The following is a 24524-nucleotide window of genomic DNA, read 5'->3' as shown; positions in this document are numbered from 1 at the left end:
TGTAGAACATAAATGATCTCGACAGAAAAACCATTTGTAAGAACATAAACATATTATGATGGAGGACAAGTACAAAAAAGTATTTATTAATTCATTTATTAGTTCATTTAGGAATTTATGTATTTATAATTCCTCTGTTTATTGTCAGTTAAATGATCAAATAATGAATTGGCCTACTTTATGAATGTGTAGATAACAAAAGAAAAGGTCGTCTGTAAATGAAATTGCAGATTCATATTTTATTGCATAATTCATTAATAACTCACGAAATAGCTTTCCACTATGTGATCACTTTGACCCACCTTTACTACCTTACTCGGTAACTTCACGGGTAAGTGTGGTTGTTTTCTTTACCTTCAGTCGTGAACACACATTTAAGTACTGCTTTGCTCTGCATTGTTGGTGGCAGGAACACGGAGGCCAGGCTCTGACTGTGCTGCTGTAGTGCTAGGACGTCATCCACGCTAGACTGACGCGTGAGTCACGGCAGTTCATTAAGTGCTTCAACGAGCCTAACCTGTAGGGCCACACGCGCGGGAACCACTGCATGATTTGTGCTCTGGATCTCTGAGCAATGCTGATATTGTCAGATTCAGTCCTAGTTTGTTTATTTAGACGTGGATCTGATTATTCTGTGGCGTTTTCTGAAACGTCCTTCAAATGGTTCATGCGTGGGGTTTTATTGCCCCGCCGCCCTCTGCATTGTACCTCAATATATAGTGCACTGTGGGCATGGAGCTCAGTGTATGGAGATGGGCTTCAGCATAGCCTTTGCACGCCTTTTAAGGCCCTCCTTATGTGCAGTAAAGCCTGTGGACTGCTGGACACGACTCCCGTTTGCACGGTGGAGGAGCTGTGACGCGTCCACATCACCAATGCAAATGAGACCGACTACCCCTCCTTCTCGTCCCCATCACCTCCTCTTTCTGTATCTCTCTCTCTCTCTGACACACAAGCACATACACACGTACTGCCTGCGCTTTATATCGCCGTGCCAGCCTTTCGGGGCGACGGAAAGCAGCGCTGGCAGAGAGAAAGAGAGAAAGAGAGAGGGAGAGCGAGCTTATATAACAGCTCTGGGAAACGCCGAGGACACACTCGGTGCACAACAAAGCGAGGAAAACAGCGATCTTAACGGCTATAAACTGATAAGTGATCGCGCAGTGGAAGGATGCCGCGCCGCTCCGGTGCTGAAGGTAAGCCGCATGGTCCAACATTCAATACTGTAAATGGTGGAGGCACAGTGAGGGGCTTTTAAGATGGAAGACCTCGGCTTCTTAAATAGGTGGTGCGTGTTTACTCTCGCTTGTGATTCATTTGCCTTTCAACCTCCCATCCCGTTCCACTAAATCAATTCAGCCACGCGTCTTTGTTTTTCACCTCGAATACACAACCGCGAGTTATTTTACGCGTAAAAACGTGGAGTTGAACATAACTTGGGCACTTGGACATGATCGGAGACTGTTCACTGAGCAAACTGTTGCTTCTATCATAGGGAGCATCACCGCACCCCTACTTTTTTGAGGGGGGGGGGGGGGGTGGAGTGTGTCTTAGAAGGCCTGAGATGAAAAGTAGAGCTGAAGGGCATGACGGTGTGTGACGGCCACCGAGACAACGAGGCATTAATGGATCTCATCGGATGTTCACTCCACTGCTCCACTCTTCAGTCAAAGTGTCAGGCTTCAGAGAACACTGCGAACACCACAGTGTTTTTAGCCTACATATTCAGCGATCCTCAACATCTCATCTTTGCATGTTTTCCCCCACTCATCACTTATTCATCTCTCCACGGATGAGGCAAGAGTTTGTCTGCGCACACTGCTATGATAATCCCCATTTCATAAGCACCCATAATGCGCTCTCCAGACAGTTTTAATCACATGATATTTTTTTTCAGTGAGATAGTTGAGATTTGGAAGCTGGGAGATAAGGTCAAGAATGCACTTTGAAACCACAAAGGTTCGGTGTCATTTTAAAATCAGGAATCGCAACTTTGGGCAGCAATATGATATAAAAACAAATGCGAACAATGGAAGCAATGGAGCAGCACCATGGGATTTGTTGCAAGACGCTGCAAGACAGAAACACAAGCCGATATGTCAACATAAGCTGTGAATCTAATTCACCAGTCGGGCTCATCTTTTCCTTTTCATTGTGCTGACATATAGAGAAATACGCTTGCATTAAATCTAGCTGCTGCTATTTTTTCTGTTTTCTCCCCCCAGCTTACACCCAAGGATCCCCTTGGAGTCACTGACCACAGCATTGGATATTAAATCTTTCTGGTGTGATACATCCATTGTTACACTGCTGATCTCAGACTCTGTGGCTCCAAAAGGACCAAGACAATGTTTGCACCTCTGCTAGATCCTACAGGTCTTGTCATTATTATGAAGTTCTAAGTAGGCTACAGATCTGCTCTCTCTCCTTACTCGCCAAATGGCCTTCCACTGAGCTGCGAGACAGTAAATGGTATAGGAATGGTGGCACCCTTCTACAAGCTGCACTGCCTCTTGAAGCGGGCTCAAATGCTGCTGCTCTGCTTGGGCATCGCCTATCTGATGGCAGGCAGCATCCTGCTTCTACAGCGCTCCAGCATCAGAGTGGCTCAGCCAAACCTGGCCAGCCTGCCCCCCCTGTGGTCCCTCTCTGCACCTCCTACTGCCCTCAGGACTGCAGGCTTGGGCATGAGGGCACGCTCCAGATGGGTTGCCATTCAGGCTGCGTCTGGAGGGGGAGCCAAGGCAGGAGGGCGACACTGGACTGCTTCCCGAAGCCTAGGGGTCCAACACTTGCATCATCGCTGGTTTCACAGTCTGCTGCCAGAGAGTCCAGAGCAAAGAGTCTCCGTCCAGAGAAGCAGCAGGCACAAAGGTAAATAACTGTGCACAGCTATGAATTTGTCTGCACATTGAGCTGACACTGTCCTGCCTCTATCACTTGTGGCTTGACAAGGTTCACTGCTGTTTTTAGTATAGCTAACTAGCCAGCAGACAAAACAAGCACTGGTCACTGCGTCGCCCTATTTAGATGTATTAGTGTGCCAGTGAAGTGTTAATGCCAGTAACGTGCATCATGACAAATGCACGATTCTTTACGTGGAAAAAGATCTTCTCCAATGACTTCTGCTGAGAATGTAGAGCTGGGATTTTAAACACTCTAACACGTTTTAGATCTGCTTTTTTAAAACACCGGGACCTCTGCTATGTCACTGACTTGCACCTGTGTGGCCTTCTCACAAATCGTAGGAAGGCCACACAGGTGACCGTGGCCAAGCTTGGACAACTCTTCTGCCATTAAATTAAAAACATATATTACAAAGTCTATGAAAACACTCTGGGGGAAAAAGTGACAAAAATACCCTATGAGCATATTGAGCCGACGGATTTCCCCGTGAACAACATATCAGGAGCACATATGCATGTTTATTTTCTATTTTTGGGCTTTCTTTTTTGTTCAGATGGCCAGGGGCTGGGAAACCGCACTCTCTGCACAGGACTCACATAGTGCACTCACAACAAGCTTCATTCGACATTTATGAACAGATAATCATGACCTTAGAACATTTAGAAGAGCTTCATTATACATTTATATAACATTTTACATTTGGTTGCTTCAGATCTTGTAGATGAAAGATAGAGCTCACTGATCCTCTCGAAACCAGAAGAGTAAAAAAAAAAAAAAAGGCAGGCGAGCACTAAAGTAGCTTCCAGAAAATAAATTAGTAATTATGAAGCTAAAAAAACTATATAATTTCTTACTTGCACTCTCTGCTAAGGAGCCCTCACCATTACTTGAGTACTTTGAGATATCCATGGATGTTTACTCCATTGTTTAACTGTGCCTGTCAGCGCCTTTGCCATTTTGCTGAAATGATAAATACATTGGAATTACCTTCGGTGGAACATTTGTTCTTTCAGCCCATTCTTGAAAAGCATCCCGTAAAAGCTCTTAATCCTTTTTTTAAACAGACACTACATGACCATTCAGTCACTAAGTAGGGTAATACAGATGAAAAATGTTTGAGGCAAGAAAGAGATCAGTTTCAGTAACAGCCATCTGGCAAAGGGTCTTTTTTAAAAAGTATTACCCAGGACAAAGAATTCAATTACCCAAGTCTATTGTGCCACAGGCCCTGTGAAAGTAGCCGGTTGAAGGGCTTAGAAAAAAGCGTATTTTTGACACCGTTTCTAAACCAAGTATATGCATTATTTCAGGATATCAGTCCAGATAATAATGAAGCAATCACTCGAATTCCACAACATGTATTTGACACTGAAATGAAAATCATTTACATGTAAATGCAATATTTAATAAATACATTTAAATTAAATTGTCTTCATATTGCATTAAATCGTAACAAGAGTCACCTTAAGGTGCTTTATCATGTGAGGAAGAGGCCCTCGAGTAACCCAGAGAAAACCCCCACAATCAGACAACCTCCTATGAACCAGCACTTGGTGACAGGGGGAAGGAAAAAAATCCCTCTCAACAGGAAGTAACCTCCAGCACAAGCAGGCTCGTGGATGGACAGCCGTCTGCTGCAGTCACTTCCCACCATGACTAACACATTTTTAGCCTAGCTTAACATAAAAACCAGACGCTGGTGGGTCTTGTCAGCAGCTTCCAGCTGCTGTTGCTGGACTTTGAGGCAAGAAATATCTCACTGAACCTCTAGTGGACTGATTCCAAGAAGTCACTGCTTCTGATCAAAAGGCATTTCTGTAAATAGCACCCCACAAAGTCACCGTTTAGTTTTTGTGTTAAGCAAACAAACTCCACCATGATGGCAGATTCACACACACACAGAAAGGTGAAAAATGTTAACTGGAGACCTTACTGATATTTGGCCTTCTTACCTCAAATGAGAACCAAAGTAGCAATCTCCATGCTAGCTGTTTTTACACTAAGCTAGCAGCCTACGGTCTTTACCTTCATATTTAGTGTAGCGAGATAAAACAAGCATCACTATTTTCATCTAAAGTTCTGCAAAAGGAAAATATTTCTGCATAAACCTTTAAATGTGTCATCAAAATAATAGAAAAGCAGAAAGATGTGCTGGTTCCAGCTCCTCAAATGAGATGTGATTGCTGCTATTGTGAATGTTTGTGTACTGGACTACTTGCTGAATAAAGAAAACCTATAACAGTTAATTGACTTGGTAGCAAATGAGTTAATCAAAAGATCAAATTATAATGAAAGTAGGTACAGTCTTAGAGACAGTGTTACATCAATATCAGTTGCAGCACCATGTCTAAAATTATTTAAAAAGCACTTTCCTATTTAGTAGAATAGGCGGTGTAATGGAGAGGGGAAATGCTGCTACTTACTGTGAGTCAAGCAGTAATAAGAAGCTAAATCAAGACTATCATAAGGTGGTTCAGCCAAGGTAGGCTGCCATTAAACAGCTCTTACCCATCCAAAACAGTCTCGTTATCCAAATTTCACGGCTTAAATCTCTGGACTGAAGCCCAAAAGCTTCAGGCCAGCACACATTATCTGAATTTTAAAAATGTGATCAAGAGTTACCGTCCCCTGTTTGTATTAATCACATAATGAAAACAAATACTTACAATAAAAATCCTTTAAAAGAGATTTTTTTTATTTTAATAACAAATGTGAGGACAAGACAGGTGGTTAAACATATCTCTCTATGGTAGCTCATTTATTGGCTGTAATCTGCTGACATATCAGTCCCGCTCCGCTCTGGACTTCCAAAAAGGTGCAAAATCCCAAAAGGCATTTTCATGATTTTAGTCTTTATCCCATCTTTATTCAGTGGCTGCTCTCACACAGAGGGTGTAGCAGTAATAACATCACACAGCCAGATGGAGAAGTTTGCACATGCATTTTCAGTTTCATATATCCATGGATTCAGGAGCTCTACCTGTTCAAACATTTTATAATAAACGTCAGAGATGTATAATACTTTGTATCTGCTGCTGGAAACCCTACACATTGCAGGAATGAGTGACAAATGTATTTATATGTAAAGTACAAATAAGGAGAGATGTGTAGATGGAGATATGACAAAGTATTTGATTCTCTGGCAAAGTTTCACTCAGTGCTGTAAGTGATTTGTACACACAGGTGGCAGCGGTGCAGTGGTCTGTACTCGTGCTTCCGTGTCCTCCCAAAGCCCAAAGGCACATGGAAGAGTCCAAGTTGCCCCTTGGTTTCGCTGGGAGTCTGATGTGAACGTAATAGGTCTCTGCATTAACTCTGTGATGTGACTGGCAACTCTGAACTTCAGACAAAGAAGAAAAGCTATTTCCATCTGCAGTAATTTATATTTTGCACCATGGCTCTTTCCTGGAGCCTTCCATGCGGGTATGTGGAATGTTTGAGTTAGGCAGAGGAGCAGTTCAGAACAGAGCTGGCGTCAGTGACAACAGATATGACACCGAATAAGTCAGAAACAGAAACAGGAGATTAAGTCAGAAAAAGAGGAGCTGGGCAGGAGGTCGGTTACAAGGTGGGTTTGCAGATAAGGAGCTTAAATAGCATGCCCTCTATGAAATAACCATTTGGATATGTGGAAGTGTATCGGATGTGTGCTGCTACTGAAATCAGTTAATCTGCAGCTGAGCTTGACTCTGTGGCTTCCCTGAATTAATGCTGCACTTGATTTTGTCCTTGTTAAATGCTTTCTCACTACTGCAAACACTCGGTTTGGTTCAGGCGAGCAGTGGCGGCTGTATAGAGCGTGCATCATTCTGACACGCAGCTCCTCCGCATAATGTCTAGACAAGTTCAGGGCTGCAGTGTGTGTGTGAAAAAGTCTTAACAGTCTTAGGAGTGTTGTGTTTTTCAGCATCCGACACCCCGTTGAGATGATCCTCCTCTCATCCTGTCTCAGGTCAGCCTGTAATGCATCGAAACCCTCTTTGTTGTCCTTTTTTTATGACGCTGCTCACACTTGTGAGGGTTTTAGTATGTAGATCCAGCAGCGAGGCTATGAACCCCCTTCAGCGGACTTTAATGGTCACACACAGTTGCTACCCGTGGCAGCAGCACATGTCCTCATTCTTGGCCATCCTGTCATTAGCCTCCTCCATCCAATCCTGCGGGGAAGAATCAGCTCCAGCTCAGCCATCTGTCTTGGTGTTTAAGAAAGCAGCACAGTGGCAAGCCAAAAGTGCAGTCGTTTCTATCATGTCTGGGAATTCAGGCTGATTCCCTCCATTAACCCTGAGCTGCTATTGCCCGGGGTCTCTTTCTCACTTTGATTAAAACAATGACCTGCACCGCCGGGTGGCTGAGAGGCATAGGGGGGCATCACCTTGGGTGATGCCATTTGAGTTTCTTCTTTGGTGGTCCCAGCCTTTCAGTACTTTGAGGCAGCAGCTACCGTTGTACTCCTGCATTTGTTTTTTGGGCGCCGGCGGCTGGTGACTCAGCCTGACTCCAGCACAACAGGCTGGACGAGCTTCAGAAGACATTGCAGACTGATTGAATCACAAATTCGATACGGTGATGCTTGGCCTGCCAGAGATTTCACAGCCCATTGCGTGTTTCTGTCTTGTCTGCTCACCTTGCTGCACATTCCATCAGTCCCCGTCACATGCACCTCCAACACTTATTAAATCCTCTCTTTGACCAGTTGGCATCGGCCTATTTCGCCGCTGGTAGTAAAGTGAAAACAGAAAGCCAAGCCCCTCGTGTCCTTAAAACCTATAAACATCGATACACGTAAATTCATGTTAGGGATTGCAAAATAAACCTAAAAGCCAAGTATGTGCACGCACTCCATCCACCAAAAACTCAGTTCCTAAAGGACTAACAACATCTAGCATGTGGCCTCAAAACATAATAGTGTCAGACTCGAGGAGGAAGATGGAAATTAAATCTGCACACAAAGAAATGCATCAGCTCCCTCGCACGCTGAAAATGAAATTTATAAAGAAAACTTTAATGTGTCAGCTGAGCAGAGTTTGATGTTGCAATGTGGCAAAGACAGGGATTACATCAAAGACTGAATCTGGGTTACATCTTATATGGTGCCTTAATCTTGTCAGCACATCATAATAGTCTGCCGTAGCCTATTATGCGTTACATCCTTCTTTCTGCACGGGTGATTTTTATTCTAGTGGAAGTAAATAGGTTCACAGTAATGCAGAAATACCAATCCTCTACATTGCTGGATAAATCAAGCCTTGCCATGTTATAATTTAGTTGGATGTTATGGCTCACGATACATGCTGCTGTGCATAATAACCGTGAGTAAGTGATGATGCAAAGGCTGTTTTGGTTCTGCCAGTCTTGGAGAATGTGTCCGGAGCCAAACCGAAGATGCCATATCAAGTTGCAGAGGAGTGTGTCAACATGTGTGTGTGTGTGCAACATGGACCAAACACAAACATGGACATACACAATTTGTCTCATTTCTGTTTGATTTTAAAAAACAAATGTGTTCTAAGTTTGCGAGGCACTACGTAGGACATTATTTAGTTTGTCAATGGTGCTAATGGTGAGTATTTTTATACCTTATGAGTCTGTCACTCAGTTTAATTTGGCCAATAAAGGATGATAGGCGAAAACTAAGGGAAAATTCCAAGGTCAAATCAAAGAAAAAAGAAATGCGTTGCTGGAAATCTGTCCGATTCTTGAATGACAAGTGCCCGATTCCTGTTTTATTATTAGATTTGACCATAAATGTGTACTTTTCATTCAGCTGCCTTGGTTTTGTGATTGCGCACGCTGAGTGCCACCACAGGACTTTTCTGCCTGAATGAATTTTAATTTCACATTTCTTTTCTTCATATAGGAACCTACATCGGATGCTTCCTTCACAACGCCAGCGATCGAGCCCTGGGAGGGACCATGCTTTACGACCTGCGCAAAATGACCAGTTCTTTGTGTCAAGACACCTGCTCGGAAAGGTAATGCGTTCACAGCGGGCTCCTGTGAAGGGACCACAGAAAGCTCGCTGTGTGAGTAAATGCTTTGGATCTCAGTCTCCTCCATGAATGCCTCCTGTGTTTTGAGCTATAGCGGAGAGCCAGGTGGCTGGATGACAGTAAAAGATGAGGGGGTGAGGAGTGAGAGAGGGGAGAATGAAGAGCAGGCCAGGACAGAAGGCTCGATCTGTTGCAGAAAAAGGAAGAAGGGAGGTGTTTGTGTGTGTGTTATAGAACGCTTAATGAGCTGAGTCCAGCAGTTGGTGAATAAATCAGTGGTTAGATATGTGCTTTTCCTGTGGACGTGCTGTGGTGTGGAAGTCTCTGACTGGGTCAGTGTGAGTCGAGTAATCAGCGCTGCCACATCCTCAACAAACCTGTTATTAAACATGTAGAGACAGGTGGAATTTTTCAAACACAACTCAAGGAATGACCTGCTTGAATTATTCCTTTTTATATGTTAGCAGCCAGGAAGCAGTGCATCCCCAGTGAAACGGGAACAGCCGAGGACAGATGGATGCTGCCAGGCGGATAGCTGGCGCTTCCATCTCAAATGCAAACCCGCCCTCTGCCTGTCCACATGGAAGGCAGTCTCGTTACCTGAGCGAGCCAATTACCGCAATGAGCAAAAGTAAAAAGTCAAGGCAATTTATGAGCAAGCTTCAAAGGACATACATGAAAAGGTCAGTTTTGATGAGGTCTCTGTCTTTCCCAAGGAGCCTGGATAAAGGAAGAGGAAAGGGGGATGAGTCACAAGAGCCTTGATATGTAAAGTACAGATCAGAGGTGACTGCACTGCAGCCAGAAGAAGGCATTACACAGTCAGGAGAGTGCAGAATGAAAAGCACTGATGGCTATCACGGGGAAACTGTATGTGTAAGCCCAGTAACTTTGAGTTAAATGATAAGTTTGAAATGTTATCGAAAGTCCTGTGGGAGAGCATAGCCAGAGGGCAATAGCTTCAGGTTATGGATTGCCATTGGCTAGGGCAATAACTATCAGTGTGTGTGTGTGTGTGTGTGTGTGTGTGTGTGTGTGTGTGTGTGTGTGTAGTGGTTACCAGTTTGCAGGTCTGGAGTACGGAGCCGAGTGCCACTGCGGGAATCGGATTAGCAGCCCTCGGGCTCCGGAAGAGGATTGTAGTCTGGTGTGTCGGGGTGAGAGGGGGTCTCCCTGTGGCGGCGTGGGCCGTCTCTCCATATACAAGGTGGAGGAGCAGCTGCCAGGTCACAGAAAATGTGAGTTGACTTCCCTCAGGGAAGACACGGCACCGTTTACTATTTATACCCTACACGGGCTCCGCAGATGAGTGAAGAAATGACTGAAGTTAAATTCTCAAAACACAACAACACAGAAAAGTTAAAGCTATGCACTCCCCACACCACCATCTATAACGCTGCCACATGCCGCTGTGCAACCAAAGCCTTATACATACAGCACATTTGATTCCTCTGTCCAGGAACTAACGCCAACAATCAGATGACTGGTATAGATAGCAGTTGTGTTATTGTAAGGGTTGACCTTACCACATAAAGGACCTTGTTGTGATTTGGTGCTGTATGAATTCAATAGAGTTTAAATTGAACTGAATTTAGTACCACAGGATCCAAAGTTTCTACTGTCTCAACTCAACATTTTCTTCTTTGGTGAATCCAACGTTTCAGAGGTATACTGCCATCAGTTTTTGTTGTTTTCTTTTCTCTAGTGCAGGGTGTCCAACTCCCACACAGCTGAATCAAATGGTTGGATTACCTCTTCAGCATGCCATCAAGTTTGGCAAAGGCCGGGTAACTAGTCATTCATTTGATTCAGATGTGTCGGAACAAGGATGTGTCTAAAAGCTGCAGGACAGTAGCTCTCGAGGACTGGAGTTGGACACCCCTGCTCTAGAGATGTTGTCAAGCTGGTCAGCGTGTCACTTCCACGGTGCATTATTCATATTTTGTTGGTCAGTGAGGATGCATTGTCGATGCGATGAGGGAGAATTGTTTTGGAGACACAACCAGAGAAGCATCTTTCACATTCATCATCTTTTGTCTGGAACCACCCAACATTACTCATATTTTGAAGGTTTTATCGTCATTTACTTCCTCTAAATGTGTCTACATATACTTAACCATAACTTTGCTTTGTCTAACCCAGTGTTGGCCAATTACTTGAATAAAGTACTTAGTTACTAATTGTTGATTACATCTCCAAGAAAATAATCCCATTACTTTACTGATTATTTATTTTCAAAAGTAATTAGTTACTTTATTACTTAGATACTTTTTAAAAACATGATACACAACCTGAATAAGTAATAAAGCATTAGGCCTTTCAACCCAAATCGATCTTTGTCTGCATAATCCATCATATAAAATTGAATCAAATGGAAAAGTCACTTTTAAAAAATTGTTTTATTAGTTTTAAACTTTTATGCATCAAGCAAAAATTAAATTATATCCAACAGTCTCTGATTGTTGCATATAACATTTAAACCTATTTTCTGCATTTTCCAAGATATACAATAAAATAATGTTCAGAATCAAAGATTCAGCAGCACTAAGTCCTGTCGCTCTTGAATCTATTTTCAGTTGTTTAGCAGGAGTGGGGCCTGTGGAGGTTTGCCCGGAGCCGCTGCGGTCATGTCATGGAGGGGAATGGGAATTTCACATTCCCGTGGTGGCGTGCTGGGTGCTTGATCAGATTTGAAGTTAAATTTTTCGCTGTTCCTGCCACAGACATCGCACGCTCGTACGCCATTGTCATGAGACACTTTCACAAACAAAATCATGGTTTAGTAATGCAGTAATGCAGCGTGCTTACTAGAAAGTAACAGTAATCTATTACTTTATTCCAATAGTAATCACTTACTTTACTCATTACTTGAAAAAAGTGGTCGCATTACAAGTAATGCGTTACTGCCCATCTCTGGTCTAACCTAACCACTCCGGAAAAAATGAAAGCGTCTGATATGAACCAAAGAATCAGATAACTTTTGGGATTCACAGCTAGGAGCAAAGAAGAAAGTTAAGTGAATTACAATGAAAAGCACAGCAGGATAGGATAAGGATTTGTCTTAGTGCACAGTGTTACAGAAGGAAAGGGGAAGGTGTGTGAAACGGTGGGGGCTTTATTCAAGAAAGATTATCATAAAAAGGTATTTATCAGCCCGCACATCAACACGCACACACACACACACACACACACACACACACACACACACAAACAGCTTGAGCTGATTTGCATAAATGAACCGATGCCACTTGTGACTAAAATGATGCATTGTGTTAGGTTTACACCTAATGCAAACGAAATTAAGTAATAAATGGAGCAACAGCGAGCACATATTTAAACCATGAATAAATAATGAGCAAACATTTAATATGCTACTAACAAAAAAAAAAAAAACTGAACTCCTTCCGTAATAAAATGTAAGCATGTAATAGTGTTTACTCTCCACTCTAAAAGTCCTTGTCTGAGTCATCTCAGACTGTGTGACAGACTGGCTGAGATGTGTCAGCATTTCTTTGGCTGATGTTTAAATTGACAAATCCTTCCATCGCCGTTCCTGCGGTCATCATATTTGTCTGATGCACACCTAGAAAGCGGGCTGCATTGCTGCGACAGCCATCTGCGAGCTGTCATCTGTTGATGCTCAGACATGCATGAGTGACAAATCCTGTTGGTTCTGGTATTGTTGTAGTATTTGTAATGCAAAATAATAAGAAAAATATAACACAGCAACATCCTGTTCTTTGTTATTTTTCATGCCATTGCTTCCTCTGGGAAGATGGTCTTGACAAAATTGTGTTACTGTGTAACTGGCAACTGTGCTTTGTTGTTATTCCACTCCTTTGCTTCTTTGCAGTATTATGCCAAGTGTAGCTTTAAATGGTGATTTTTTTGGAGTCAAGTCCAGTTCTTGGGTTTGTCACCCCCAAACATGTCTCTTTTCATTATGGAGAAATAGCAAAACTTTTGATCTGACCATAATAGTTTATCTCTGTGATCATCTGCAAATTTCAGTTTGAAGAAGCAAGAATTTCTTTCCTGGTCGACACCGTCTTAGACCATGGCAATGTGAATCTTGCTTCACTGTAGACAGTGACGCTGGTGTCCCAGCGGTTTTCAGTTCATGACAGGTTTGAGCGTTGGTGGTTACTGAATACACCCATTCGATTTCCTCTCATATGCCCACATAGCAAAATTGGAAAGGCCCGGATCTGGCCCACACAATGTGCTTACACATGGTCCACATACTGCAAAGAATGACGGCCCTTTGTTGGCCCAGATCTGGTTTGCCAGAGGTGGCCCACACATTGGCCAGCACAAGGCCAGTTGCAGACACACTGGTGGTCCTGTGCTGGCCCAGAACAGTTTCAGATCTGGCCCCAGATGTCAGCCTAACGTGTACTTGAATCAGCCCATATGATAACAACATGTGCCAGAACATAATAGTGCAAAAGTAACATGACAGTGAATCTTATATAGCGCTTTTCTGCTCAAAGTGCTCTATACAACATGCCACATTCACCCAATCACGCACTTTCTCTAAACTGAGAGCTTCCTAACTGCATTCATACACATTCACACTCTTGACATGCCGACTGGAAGAGCCAGGGATCAAACCACTAATCTTCAATTCAATTCAATTCAATTTTATTTATATAGCGCCGAATCACAACAAAAGTCGCCTCAAGGCGCTTCATAATCTTCCGATCAGTAGGTGACCTGCTCAACCTCCTGACCTACAGCCAGTGTTGGGAAGGTTACTTTTAAAATGTATTCCATTACAGAATACATGCCTCAAAATGTATTCTGTAACGTATTCCGTTACGTTACTCAATGACAGTAACGTATTCTGGATACTTTGGATTACTTAATATATTATCATGCTTTTTACAACTACGTGAATGTACTATTGCTGTGTGATTTATTACTATTACTGAAGGTCCGCGGCTCCGAACCGTAGTAAAGGGACCTCTGGCTAATACGTCGGGTTCGTGTCGGGCTCATAGCCGAAAAATAGCTTTACTTTGTTGTCTGGGTCAACTTTGCTAGCAGAGACAGAGAGAGGCGTTGAAAGGCTCCAATGGAACTTATTGTTTTCGGAGGAAAACACGAACACTGTGTACAGTCGAGTCTTAATAGCTTACTTACAACTGGGCTCGTCAGGCATTCTGTTTGGCTGCAGTGGTTATTATTATATTTACATGCTTCCAGCTCCCGTTTTTGCTCGATGACAGCTCGTACTTTTCCTTTTTCTCCCTCCTCGCGCTCACAGACACATAACGTGTTTGGCAGTCCATTCTCCCTGCAGCACGGACTACACTGCCCATGATGCTACATTCTTTAGAGCTATGCTTGTAGCATTCTGCATGTTAGCTTAGCACAACAACAACAAAAAGGCGCTCTCTCACCCAGGAAACACAGAGAGAGAGCGTCCCCCTGTAACCATGGCAACCGTAACGCTGCCGCCTGGAACAACGGCACGTAGCTGTCAAACAAAACCCAAACAGTCCTGACCCGCGACAAAATGAAACAGGGAAGTACCGCAGTGTAATCCATTTATTTCAACAAAGTATTCTGAATACCACCTTTTTAAACGGTAACTGTAACGGAATACAGGTACTCACGTTTTGTATTTTAAATACGTAACGGCGGTACATGTATTCCGTTACTCCCCAACACTGCCTACAACTACCTGGTGATGAACATGAGTAAACCCTCACTAGGTTTTGGATAAAGTGTACACTCACAAGCCTGTCAAACCTGCATTTGAAACCATACCATAGCAGTATAGTATTGCAACATGGCATTTGGGTCTTCTAACTAAAACAGGAAAATAGGAACATAAATAGCGCCATCATTGCCAGACCTGGCCCACATCTGGTTGACATACACCCTGCCATGACACCAGTCAGTCAGAAGAGCCAGCTTGATGCCGGATCTGGGGAAGACCTGCTTTCTATGAGCCTGGGCCACATAAACCAAACCATGGGCCTGGCCCATATCTGGATGACATACCACTTACCATGCCAGAAGTCAGCCAGCAGTGCCGGCTTGAGACCAGATCCGGGCCAGACCTGTCTGCTATGTGGGTGAGGCTGAGAGTTTAGGTCTTCTTCCATATCCTGGCAAAGTGGTGACACATCTATATAACTTGTACATAAAATTGTTTGAACTGATGATCTTGGAATGTGCAGTTATTTAGAAATGGTTGTAAGAGACCATGCTACTCATGCTGATCTACAGCTCCCCTTCTTGCTGTTATCGCTGTGAGTCTTGGTCAGTCCAGTCACGTCTGTCAAATTAAATCATTTTTGTGCTGGCAAAGAGAAACTACCAGTATAGTCTACCATGATTGCTAGCAAAGAGTTAATTACATTGGTCTTGTTAAAAGTTAAAAATCAGCATAGAACTTTTAGCACCACTTATTAAAATATTTAAGAGTATATATCTACGTACTTCAGCCTGTATGTGTACTTTTGAGTCTGTGTGCATTAGGGAAAATCCAAAATAAATGTAAACTTATTTTTATAGTCATTAAAGACGTATCCTTTATTCCACCCTGAAAAACAAACAGTTCAAAGACATCATTAAAAGCTTCAAATTACCATGACATTCATGCCCATGATGAGTGTACATAAACCTCTGACTGTATATTATTTGACATTTATATTTAAGTAAATACTTAAAGTTGTATTATCTTAGCAGGATGTTGCACAAAGTTAATGTGCCACTTTTAAAATGTCAAGCTTTTAACCTGTGTTGCTGTTCTGGATGGTCCTTAATGCTTCATTTTAAAACCTTTTTGACAGCTCATTACTCTTCTTTGTTTTATGACTAAACTCTTGACTCAACTAAACTAATTGTGTATTAGCCCCACAATGACCACGACAAATCCAGCTATAATGATTATCCATAACTTTTTCTTATAAAAACTGTTTTCACTTGTGTAAAGATTTGCTCCCTCCTCCTGTTGCAGTCAAGGGCGAATCTATTATATAAGCAGCTGATGATCATAAACAATATTAATATTCATGACTGGAAGCTTCGGCGTCTCTGGAGATTTGCAGCTGACTTGTGAATGTATTACACTGTGTACCAGAATTCAGCCAAGTATGGAAAGATAATTATCGCAGAAACCCTTTGCATGTACATTTCTTTGAAAATCTGACATTTGCTACTTGTTTGTATAGAAATAAATGCTCCCCAATGTTGACCAAAGCAAGGCAAACCCTTCAAATGTGTTTTGCAGTCACTAGCAGAGCGCTATTCCTTATCATCCCCGTGTGCGTTTTTCCTCCTTGCAGTCAGAAATGTGCACTACCGGGGTTGCTTCAAGTTGCTGAAAAGCATCATCGGCACCTTCCCCGTCTACTCCTTTCAGCCGAACCTAACCACGCAGTCCTGCATCGAGACGTGCACTGATAAGGTTTGAATTTCTCCTCTGCAAATTACAGCAATGATGATCAATTTATTGCACACTCTACTTGTGGTTCTCCACTCAGGGAGCTGTCTTCTCTCCCTGGAGAACACATGTAGGAGCACAGAGCTCTCTGGATTTTTGCTGAATATTTTAGGTTTAATGTGTCTGTAATGAGATGTAGATACTCTGCATCCTGCACTGAGATCTTACTCTGTGCAGCTGTGTCGCCTCCAAAAAACAGAAATATGGATGGTAGAAATATTGGCAGTGACTGCAATATGATTAATTCTCACCGTGCGGTGTGTGTTTATACATGCATATCAGTTCCAAAAAAGTTTCACTCCAGTGTCCTCGTGTTGTGACATTGAGCATTCTAACCTCCTGCTACCTGGCAGAGTGAGGAAAAATAAGAGAGTTGGGATGTTCTGCAGATTCAGCTGAGTAAATGGTAAATGGACTGGTTCTTATATAGCACTTTTCTACTCTGTCTGAGCACTCAAAGCGCTTTACACAACGAATTCATTCACCCAATCACACAAGCACTTCTTCTAAGCTCTTAAATGCTCTATCTAACATTCACACTCCGATGGATGCATCGGAGAGCAACATCGGGTTAGTTTCTTGCCCAAGGATATTTGGATTGCAGCCTGGGCTTGAACCACCGACCTTCTGGTTAGTGGCTGACCTGCTCTGCCACCTGTCAGGTGGCATCTGAGCTGAGATGACAGATCACCCTTAGCTAGATTAGAAGTCTTTGGAGAGAAAAATTGGTGTGATGAGTCATATGACAACCTGAAGAACATTTGTGCTTTTGGTTTGTAGGAGCTCCCACTGGCTGTGTTCAAGAAACCCCACTGTTTCTGTACATGGACGTCATCTCTTTTCAGTCTCAACCAGCAGTCGGACAACCAGCAGTGTGTGGGGAACCACACCATCGCCTCTGCACTCACGGCGTCCACAGAGCCTGACCACTACCAAGTTTACCATACCCCTGTGCTTGGTGAGATATTTGTTACACAATGCAAAAATGTGTTAGTCATCTGCACGTGTTTTTATTTGTAAATGTATTATTTTGAGCCCATCCCACTGTGCCGTGTCAGTCATTTTTTGCTGATCATGCAGTGTAGCTAAAGTTCCAGTCTTGCATTAATTCTAAGTCCCAACTGAGAGACTTTCTGTGACCACTGTGTTGTTTTCTTGGGGTCAGATGCTTAGTAAAAATGAAAACAGTCTTCATCCCAAATTTCAGCTCTGATCTGTGACTTGCAATCCTACTGCAATTTGTGCCACGTAAAGAAAAAACTCCATTTCAGGCTCTCTGCTACAATACTTACTATATATTCTCATACATATTCTGATATATTCTGATATTCTGCTGATATACAACAGCTGAAACAAAAAAACTGTGCTTCCAGACTCCAGGTGCAAAGAGAGGATGTTTCTGCCTCAAAGATCCAGTTCCCTTGTGGCTCTCTCTAGTTTTCCCGGGGCAGGCAACACCTGGGTACGACACCTGATCGAGCTTGTGACCGGCTACTACACTGGCAGCTTCTATTTCGATGGCACGCTGTACAACAGAGGTGGGGAGAGCACAGTCCGTGTCCTGAAATGAGAGTTTAAGTGGGTGCTTGATGAAATATTGCCCTACAGCTGACTGTTATCTATTCATTTATTCATTGGTACCAGGTTTCAAAGGCGAGAAGGACTACTGGAAGAGTGGCCGCAGCATTTGCGTAAAGACCCATGAAAGTGGGCAGAAAGAAATTGAGATGTTTGACTCTGCCATCCTGCTGATTCGCAACCCTTACCGCTCCTTAATGGCTGAATTCAACCGCAAGTGCGCCGGACACTTAGGACACGCCACAGATGCCCAGTGGAAGAGTAAAGGTGATGTAGTCCAATAGAATGAAGTGGTTTATGGCTCAGCTGAAGGTTGCTATAGTTACTGCTGCATAATGTCCTACTGTTGATGATACAACAAGAGTAGACAAGAGATGAATGTCGTGAAGCACCTTTATATTTACAGGCCAGCACTCAAGACTCACTCCTGAGCACCAGATAGCCACCCTTTAAGAAAAGTCAAACTTTGTCTAAACTTTGTTCAAAAGTTGTCTTTTTACTTTGTTCCACTAAACAATTATCTGTTGAGTAAAGTCTAAAAAATGGAATGTAGCATTCAGGCATAGCAGACATCAGATCACACCCTTCATTGTGTCTCGTTTGTGGCTTTTTGGGCGAGTCTCTGCATGGTCATATTGTTCCCACGTACTTGGGCGGTATAGCGAGATTTATGGTCGAGCATAGGTGATGTGTTCACTGTCCACTCCAGCCAGGAGACCGCTTTCCAAGCAGATGCTTGCGTTACCTGTGACAATCAGAAGCAATGGGAATCTTGGAGGGCTGGATAGGAGTGGTTGAAACCGTAAACGTGTACGCAGACGGACCTTTGCGGGATCGTAAATCTCGTTATTGGCGCCGCTGCGGTTAGGGTCGTCATTTCACAGGAAGAAGGTTCTTGGTTGGTTGTAGCTTTATGCTTTTCACGTCTCTTTAATATCTCTCCTCACAGGTTTTAATTCAACTTTTTTACAAGTCGCTTGAACTGAAATGAGTTTACGGGGACTACATTCACCTATTTAATAGTTTTTATTTGCTCTGAGTTTTTAAATGCCTTCTCTCCATACCGTGGGGTTAAAGAAGACAACATTCATGTTGCTCACAGCACTGAAAATATTTGATTTTCAAAAGACAGTGAAAAAGCAGTTTCTTGGTCCCACTGAAAGCTGTTGACAGAGTGTTCTGAGGATAATGCAGAATACAGATGAGTGTGGACTGAAAGCTACTGCTGTGGCATCATGCTGCTAAACCATCACCATGCTGCACTACTTCTTGACAGTTTTTTTCTTTGTTTCTTACAAAATGTAACTACAATGTCTCATGTATAGTTTAAGAACGTAATGAATGTTATAGAAAAAAAGTTAAAATATCTCATTTCAGTCACAGTCTCAAGCTTAAAAACACCTCGATGCGCTCATCAACCCTTGTATGTGGCTATTGGCTGCTCTTACACAAAAAACGCAAACAAAATAAAACACCAGTTCCAACAACCAGTTAGTTAGAGACCCAACAACGAGCCAGCCTGTCTATACCACAGGCATATACACACACATGCTGCATTGTCTCCTCTCTGCCTGCTTTCTGGCTGACATTCCAGTTTCTCTTTTTTTTCACACGATGATGAATGATGTTTATCATCTGATTGCAGTGCATGAAATCATTTGATTTATAGTCTTCACCTTGGGAGTAACTATGTTGAAGTTGTACTGCCGTTTGATATCCTTTTTTTTTTTTTTTTTTTTTTTTTTTAAATGACATCAGAAACAGCAGTATGCGACATTACGTGATGGCAGAGCTTCAGTTCATCCTTTGTCATTTTTTTTTTTTTTTTTTTTTTAATAAATAGGACAGGGGGAATGAATGAGAGAAAGAGGGGGAGAGAAAGAAAGAAAACCAAAGGGGAGAAGAGACGGTGAGAAGGGGGGGGGGAAGAGAGAGAAAAAAAAAAAAGAACTCCTGGGTCACCTGTATGGAGAAAAAAAAAAAACAAACAAAAAAAACAAACAGAGGAGACAGCAAACAACAAAGAGCAACATAATAATAGAGAAAACAAAGCACCATCACAATAAACTAGCTAGTCATAGATATCAATATTTACTAAATAATAAACGATATTGTGCAGCACGCAAGATAGACAGCGCACAGTGTGCTTTGAGGCAGCAGCCAAGAAAGCTTTAGTCCGCGTCTGTGAATACCCATGTGTGCATACCTGTGTGGATCAGCATGCTTGCATTCCAAAGGTTTCTCCATGTAATGATCTGCTAGGGAGTGTGGGGGGGCCACAGCCCCGTCCTCCAGGGTGTGAAGTGGGTATGGAGGAGATCATAACTCCAGACATCCAGAGGCCCCCAGAATACAAGAGACCATGGAAGACCAACAGAGGGGCAGCCGCGCCACTGTTCCAGTAAGAGCTGAGGAGAGTCCCAGATGAGGGCTCGCCCAGCAGCCGCGGAGCAGAAGCCAGGGGGAGTTGCAGTGACGCGCCCGTGAGCTCCGCCGGCCCCCAGCTGTGCCTGAGTGACCGAGCCCCAGGCCGAGAGGCCGGGGGCACCCCACCTCCAAAGGGGCCCGAGCGAGCCCCAGGCCCCAGGCCCCGACAAGCGGCCGCCAAGGAGTGAGCCGGTGTGTACCCGGACGCCCACCCCCAGATACAAAGAACCACCAACACACCGACACCTGAGGGAGTCTGCCACCGGCAGGGGAAGTGGTGGTGGGTGGAGATAGGCCTCCAAACCTTGGAGGGCCTGAGGTGTCCCCAGAGAGGTGGCGTCTGATACCCAACCTAACATATAGACACAGACATACAGGCACACACAGACACAAACATCCATTCCCACCCTCATGCTCTCATATGCACTCACTCCACACTCAACCAACGTGGAGACAGACATAAAGAGACACTGTACACACAATCACACTCCCCAAGCGTACTCTACAAACCGGGTCTAGGTACCCTTGCCCCTGGAGGGGGGAATTGCACCCAGACCCAGGTGGTGTTACCCTTTTCCCTGCGGTGGGGAGAGGCAGACCACCCCGACTCCGCAGCAGCAGGGAGGCCCCACACCCCAGACCGCAGTCAGACGGCCAACTCCTCCTACTAGCCCTCCCGCTCCAGCAGGCCGCAGAGAATGGGGGTGGGAGAAGACTCCAAACCTCCCTCCACCCGCTCATTGTAGTGTTGATGCATATGTGTTCTAAGGTGCAATTAAAACCCAGGAGGGCATGGAGCTACCTGCCAAGGAGCAGCAGGTAAGCGCATAGTCCCTCCTGCTAGCCCTCAATGACTAAGTGTATTTAAAATTGAGAGGTGGGCAACGACGTCAGGGGTGAGGTGTACACCCTGATGGTAATTTGGACTCCGTGATTGTGCCCACCCCCAAGATCCTATATGTATGTGTAATGAGAGTGTGAATAATGTGAATGTCTAAGTTGTGGGATAAAATTGAGGCAGAGGCAGCCAGAAGGGGACAGGGGGGGGGGGGGGGGGTAGCCTCCTCTGCACCCTGGTGACATACCCCCACTCCAAGGCCCTGCATGTGTGAGTGGTTGTGGAGGAGCGGGAAGAGGGAGGCAGCTGGAGATGGGGAGGGAAGGAAGGGAGGGGCAGGTAACCCCTCCCTGGGGCCAGCTCCCCCGCTGACCCCAGTAGGCACTCCCACCCTTCGCGACCCGCCAGGGAAGGGGGGCCCAGGCCGTTTGATATCCACACAGTGGAGCTCTCCACAGTTTTTACGCATATTTTTTTCCATAGTTTGTGTCATAACCAGTTGAGTCGCGTCTTCCACATTCACACAGATAAACATTCACTCAGATGATCATTTGGGACACGTACATTTTTTTTACTTAGTTCTGCAATCAGTTATTCAACACTGACACAGACACAAAAATGAAAATTCTCAGAAGCATGCAGTATATTGATAAAATCCAACGTCTATGTGTGATTCCTGATCAAATTAGCTAAAAATAATCCAACTGTACCCTCTTTCACTTGCAGAATGGCCAGAGTTTGTCTCCAGCTATGCCCCCTGGTGGGCATCTCATGCTGTGAGCTGGCTGAAGTTTGGCCGTCGCCTCCTGGTGGTGCATTATGAGGAGCTGCAGCGAGATCTCCTCCCCCAGCTCCGGCTCATCACAGCCTTTCTAAACGTCACTATGACAGAGGAGAGGTTTCTGTGTGCAGAGAGCAACCAAGACGGGCATTTCAAACGCTCAGGGGCTCAGCGGCCCTCTTTTGACCCATTCACTCCCGACATGAGACAGATGATTGACTCCCACATTCATGCTGTTGACCAGGCGCTGCAGAGCAGGAACTTTAGCGGACTTCCACAAGATTACCTCCCCAGATGATGATGTGAAAAGGTCATGAGGTAGTTCTTTAAATGACTGGTACAGCAGAGGTGTGTGAGAGGAAAGGTTTCCACCGAGTGCTACGTGGGGAGCAGACACACGCTGGCCAATGTAAGCGGCCCACCTGACTCTTTAATAAGCCAGTCACACTGTGAATGCCCGTAGAATCAGAGAAACTCTTTAGAGGTCACTGGAGAAACATTTCAGTTCATTGTGAAATTCTACAGAGAACAGGTATGAAAGCGTCAAGGCCAGGACTGCCTCTATGCAAGCAGCAAATATGATGATTACTCAGAAAGGATTTGTTAGGCAGTAGATCTGGATGTATCTGTATGTCCTTCAGAGCTGCTGCATGCTGTTATATGGACATGAACTCAGAAATATGGTGATGACAATGAAAACTTCTCCAAACTGTATGAAATGTTTCTATTAGCATTTTATTTCATTAAATGCGTTTACTTTGAGCTGGGTGCAGTTGCGTACACTGGCATCACTTGAAACGTGTTTCACTTTATTGTTACCAGGTGAGGACAGGTGTGTCTCCATTTCCAAGGTGACATTGGGAGGGTTTGTGTATCTGCTGTTCAGCTTGTCACAAAGAAAGTAAACACGTGTGTGCGCTGTAGATCTCTTAGCAAAGGACTCGCATATTGCTCAAGTGCAGATGTTTTTCAATCGTTCCTGGAATAACCTGGGAGAACAGTGCCACCTGGTGGTTGAATTTGCACCTATCAGTACTACGAACACTGGTGCAAATTCCTTTCTCTGCATTCACCATTACATTTTTATTTTTTATTTGAGTCACGTTCTTGTATCTGATATTAATATGAAATACACCAAGGAGACATAAATTGAATGAATTTCACCAGAAACTGCTCAGAAACTGTAGCACAATCAGCACCTCTCTGACAATGCTAAAAAAATAACACCTCTGAAAATGAAAGATTCATGCAGGGCTGCTGTCACTGTGTTCATTCACTGCAACAGAGATGCAAACAACTGATTCCAGCAACGAGCCAAATGTATGCCTCCTCTATCAGCCACATGTGAATGTAAGCTTTTACTCCAAAATCCAGTCCCTGCTTCTATGAGCTCATTGTGGACTACTAACCACTTAGAACTTTGTTTTTTGTAACAAGTATCCCATTTCACTGCTGACAATATCTACAATCTGGACCTCTTCTTTGTCTGCTAACACTAGATAACCTCACCAACACCTGTCTGATACAGTACGTCAGAACATACAGGTGAGTACAAAGAGAAGATTTGAGACAGTAGAAAGCTTCTAAAATCAGGCACAGAAAAAAGAGACAGAATACAAGAAGGTGGACATGCTGCTGCTAACGAGGTGGTTTTACAGGGGAGATTCTCCAGACAACACAAAGCACAGCCTCACACCAACATCACATTACAATAGAAACTTTGTGTGTTGTGCAATAATTCACACACATACTCATGAAAAAGAAGTCCGTCCAGTGTTCGGATTAGGATGGTATAGACAGAAAGAAAATATGCTCTTTCAGGTGGATACATGCATATATATCCATCTTCTATGAAACAATTAAGTCCCCTTTAGCCACCGTGTGGCTTAAACATCAGCTAGTGTCTGACATCAGTCTGCTACAAGTTGTTTTAGAAATTCCGTCCACGTGCTACATCTCTCTCAAACCCTCCAACAGTGTGACGGGTTTCAAATCTGCATTGTGACTAAACCAGCCAATGACTCTGCCTTCTTTCTGAACCAGTGTTTTTGTCCCGTTGAACCGTCTACTTCTAGTCCATCTTGGATAGCTTTTACCAGCCTGTTTTTCAAAGGATGTAGGGTTCATAGATGAATAACCAACTGCTGAGTCTCCAAGGCAGCCAAGCAAACCCAAACAAGAACACGTCTATACTTCAAAATTACTCTCCAGAATAGTTCCCCTTCATTTGAGCCAAACAAGACTGCTGTTATTGTGGTCAAACAAATTTCTCTTTCATGTCCAGACTGCATTACTTCAAAAGGCCAGGTCTTTACCTCCATGTTCACAAAGTGTTGTTCAGCTCCACTGTTCCTGTTGGACAGCAAAGACGTTTTCTGGGACACCACTCGTGCATTTATGATCGCGGACACATGCATTCTGATACTAACAGTTACCTGATGGGGATCCTGGAGTCTTCTTTTCACATTAAACAGTAGACTAGTTAGGCTGAATTTCACACAAATTGGCAGTCATTTACAATCCACTTGTAGGTGATTGTCT

General features: G+C 43.8%; 1 protein-coding gene across 1 annotated transcript; it reads left to right on the top strand.

The window, feature by feature from the left end:
* Positions 1 to 960: 960 nt before the first annotated feature.
* Positions 961 to 22745, top strand: wscd1b (WSC domain sialate O sulfotransferase 1b). Its single transcript, XM_085288236.1, has 9 exons — positions 961 to 1196; positions 2226 to 2874; positions 8768 to 8882; positions 9954 to 10138; positions 16202 to 16323; positions 17140 to 17317; positions 17733 to 17897; positions 18004 to 18204; positions 21929 to 22745. The coding sequence occupies exons 2-9, from the start codon at positions 2481 to 2483 to the stop codon at positions 22279 to 22281; spliced, it is 1713 nt and encodes a 570-aa protein (XP_085144362.1). The 5' UTR covers positions 961 to 1196; positions 2226 to 2480; the 3' UTR covers positions 22282 to 22745.
* The last annotated feature ends 1779 nt before the right edge of the window (positions 22746 to 24524 follow it).

Source organism: Mchenga conophoros, linkage group LG10 (genome assembly GCF_057382185.1).
Source record: "Mchenga conophoros isolate Kocher_MC1m ecotype Shallow Benthic linkage group LG10, M_conophoros_male_GT1.1, whole genome shotgun sequence".
Lineage (NCBI taxonomy): Eukaryota > Metazoa > Chordata > Actinopteri > Cichliformes > Cichlidae > Mchenga > Mchenga conophoros.
The sequence above is the reverse complement of the archived record's forward strand: the minus strand, read 5'-3'. Positions and strand labels throughout refer to the sequence as shown.

Bases quoted from the DNA above. Each gene is read 5' to 3' on its own strand.
- wscd1b (XM_085288236.1), top strand. From the start codon at position 2,481: ATGGTGGCACCCTTCTACAAGCTGCACTGCCTCTTGAAGCGGGCTCAA. The intron at 8,883-9,953 runs GTAATGCGTTCA...GTGTGTGTGTAG, and splicing joins CAAGACACCTGCTCGGAAAG to TGGTTACCAGTTTGCAGGTC. The intron at 16,324-17,139 runs GTTTGAATTTCT...TTTGGTTTGTAG, and splicing joins TCGAGACGTGCACTGATAAG to GAGCTCCCACTGGCTGTGTT.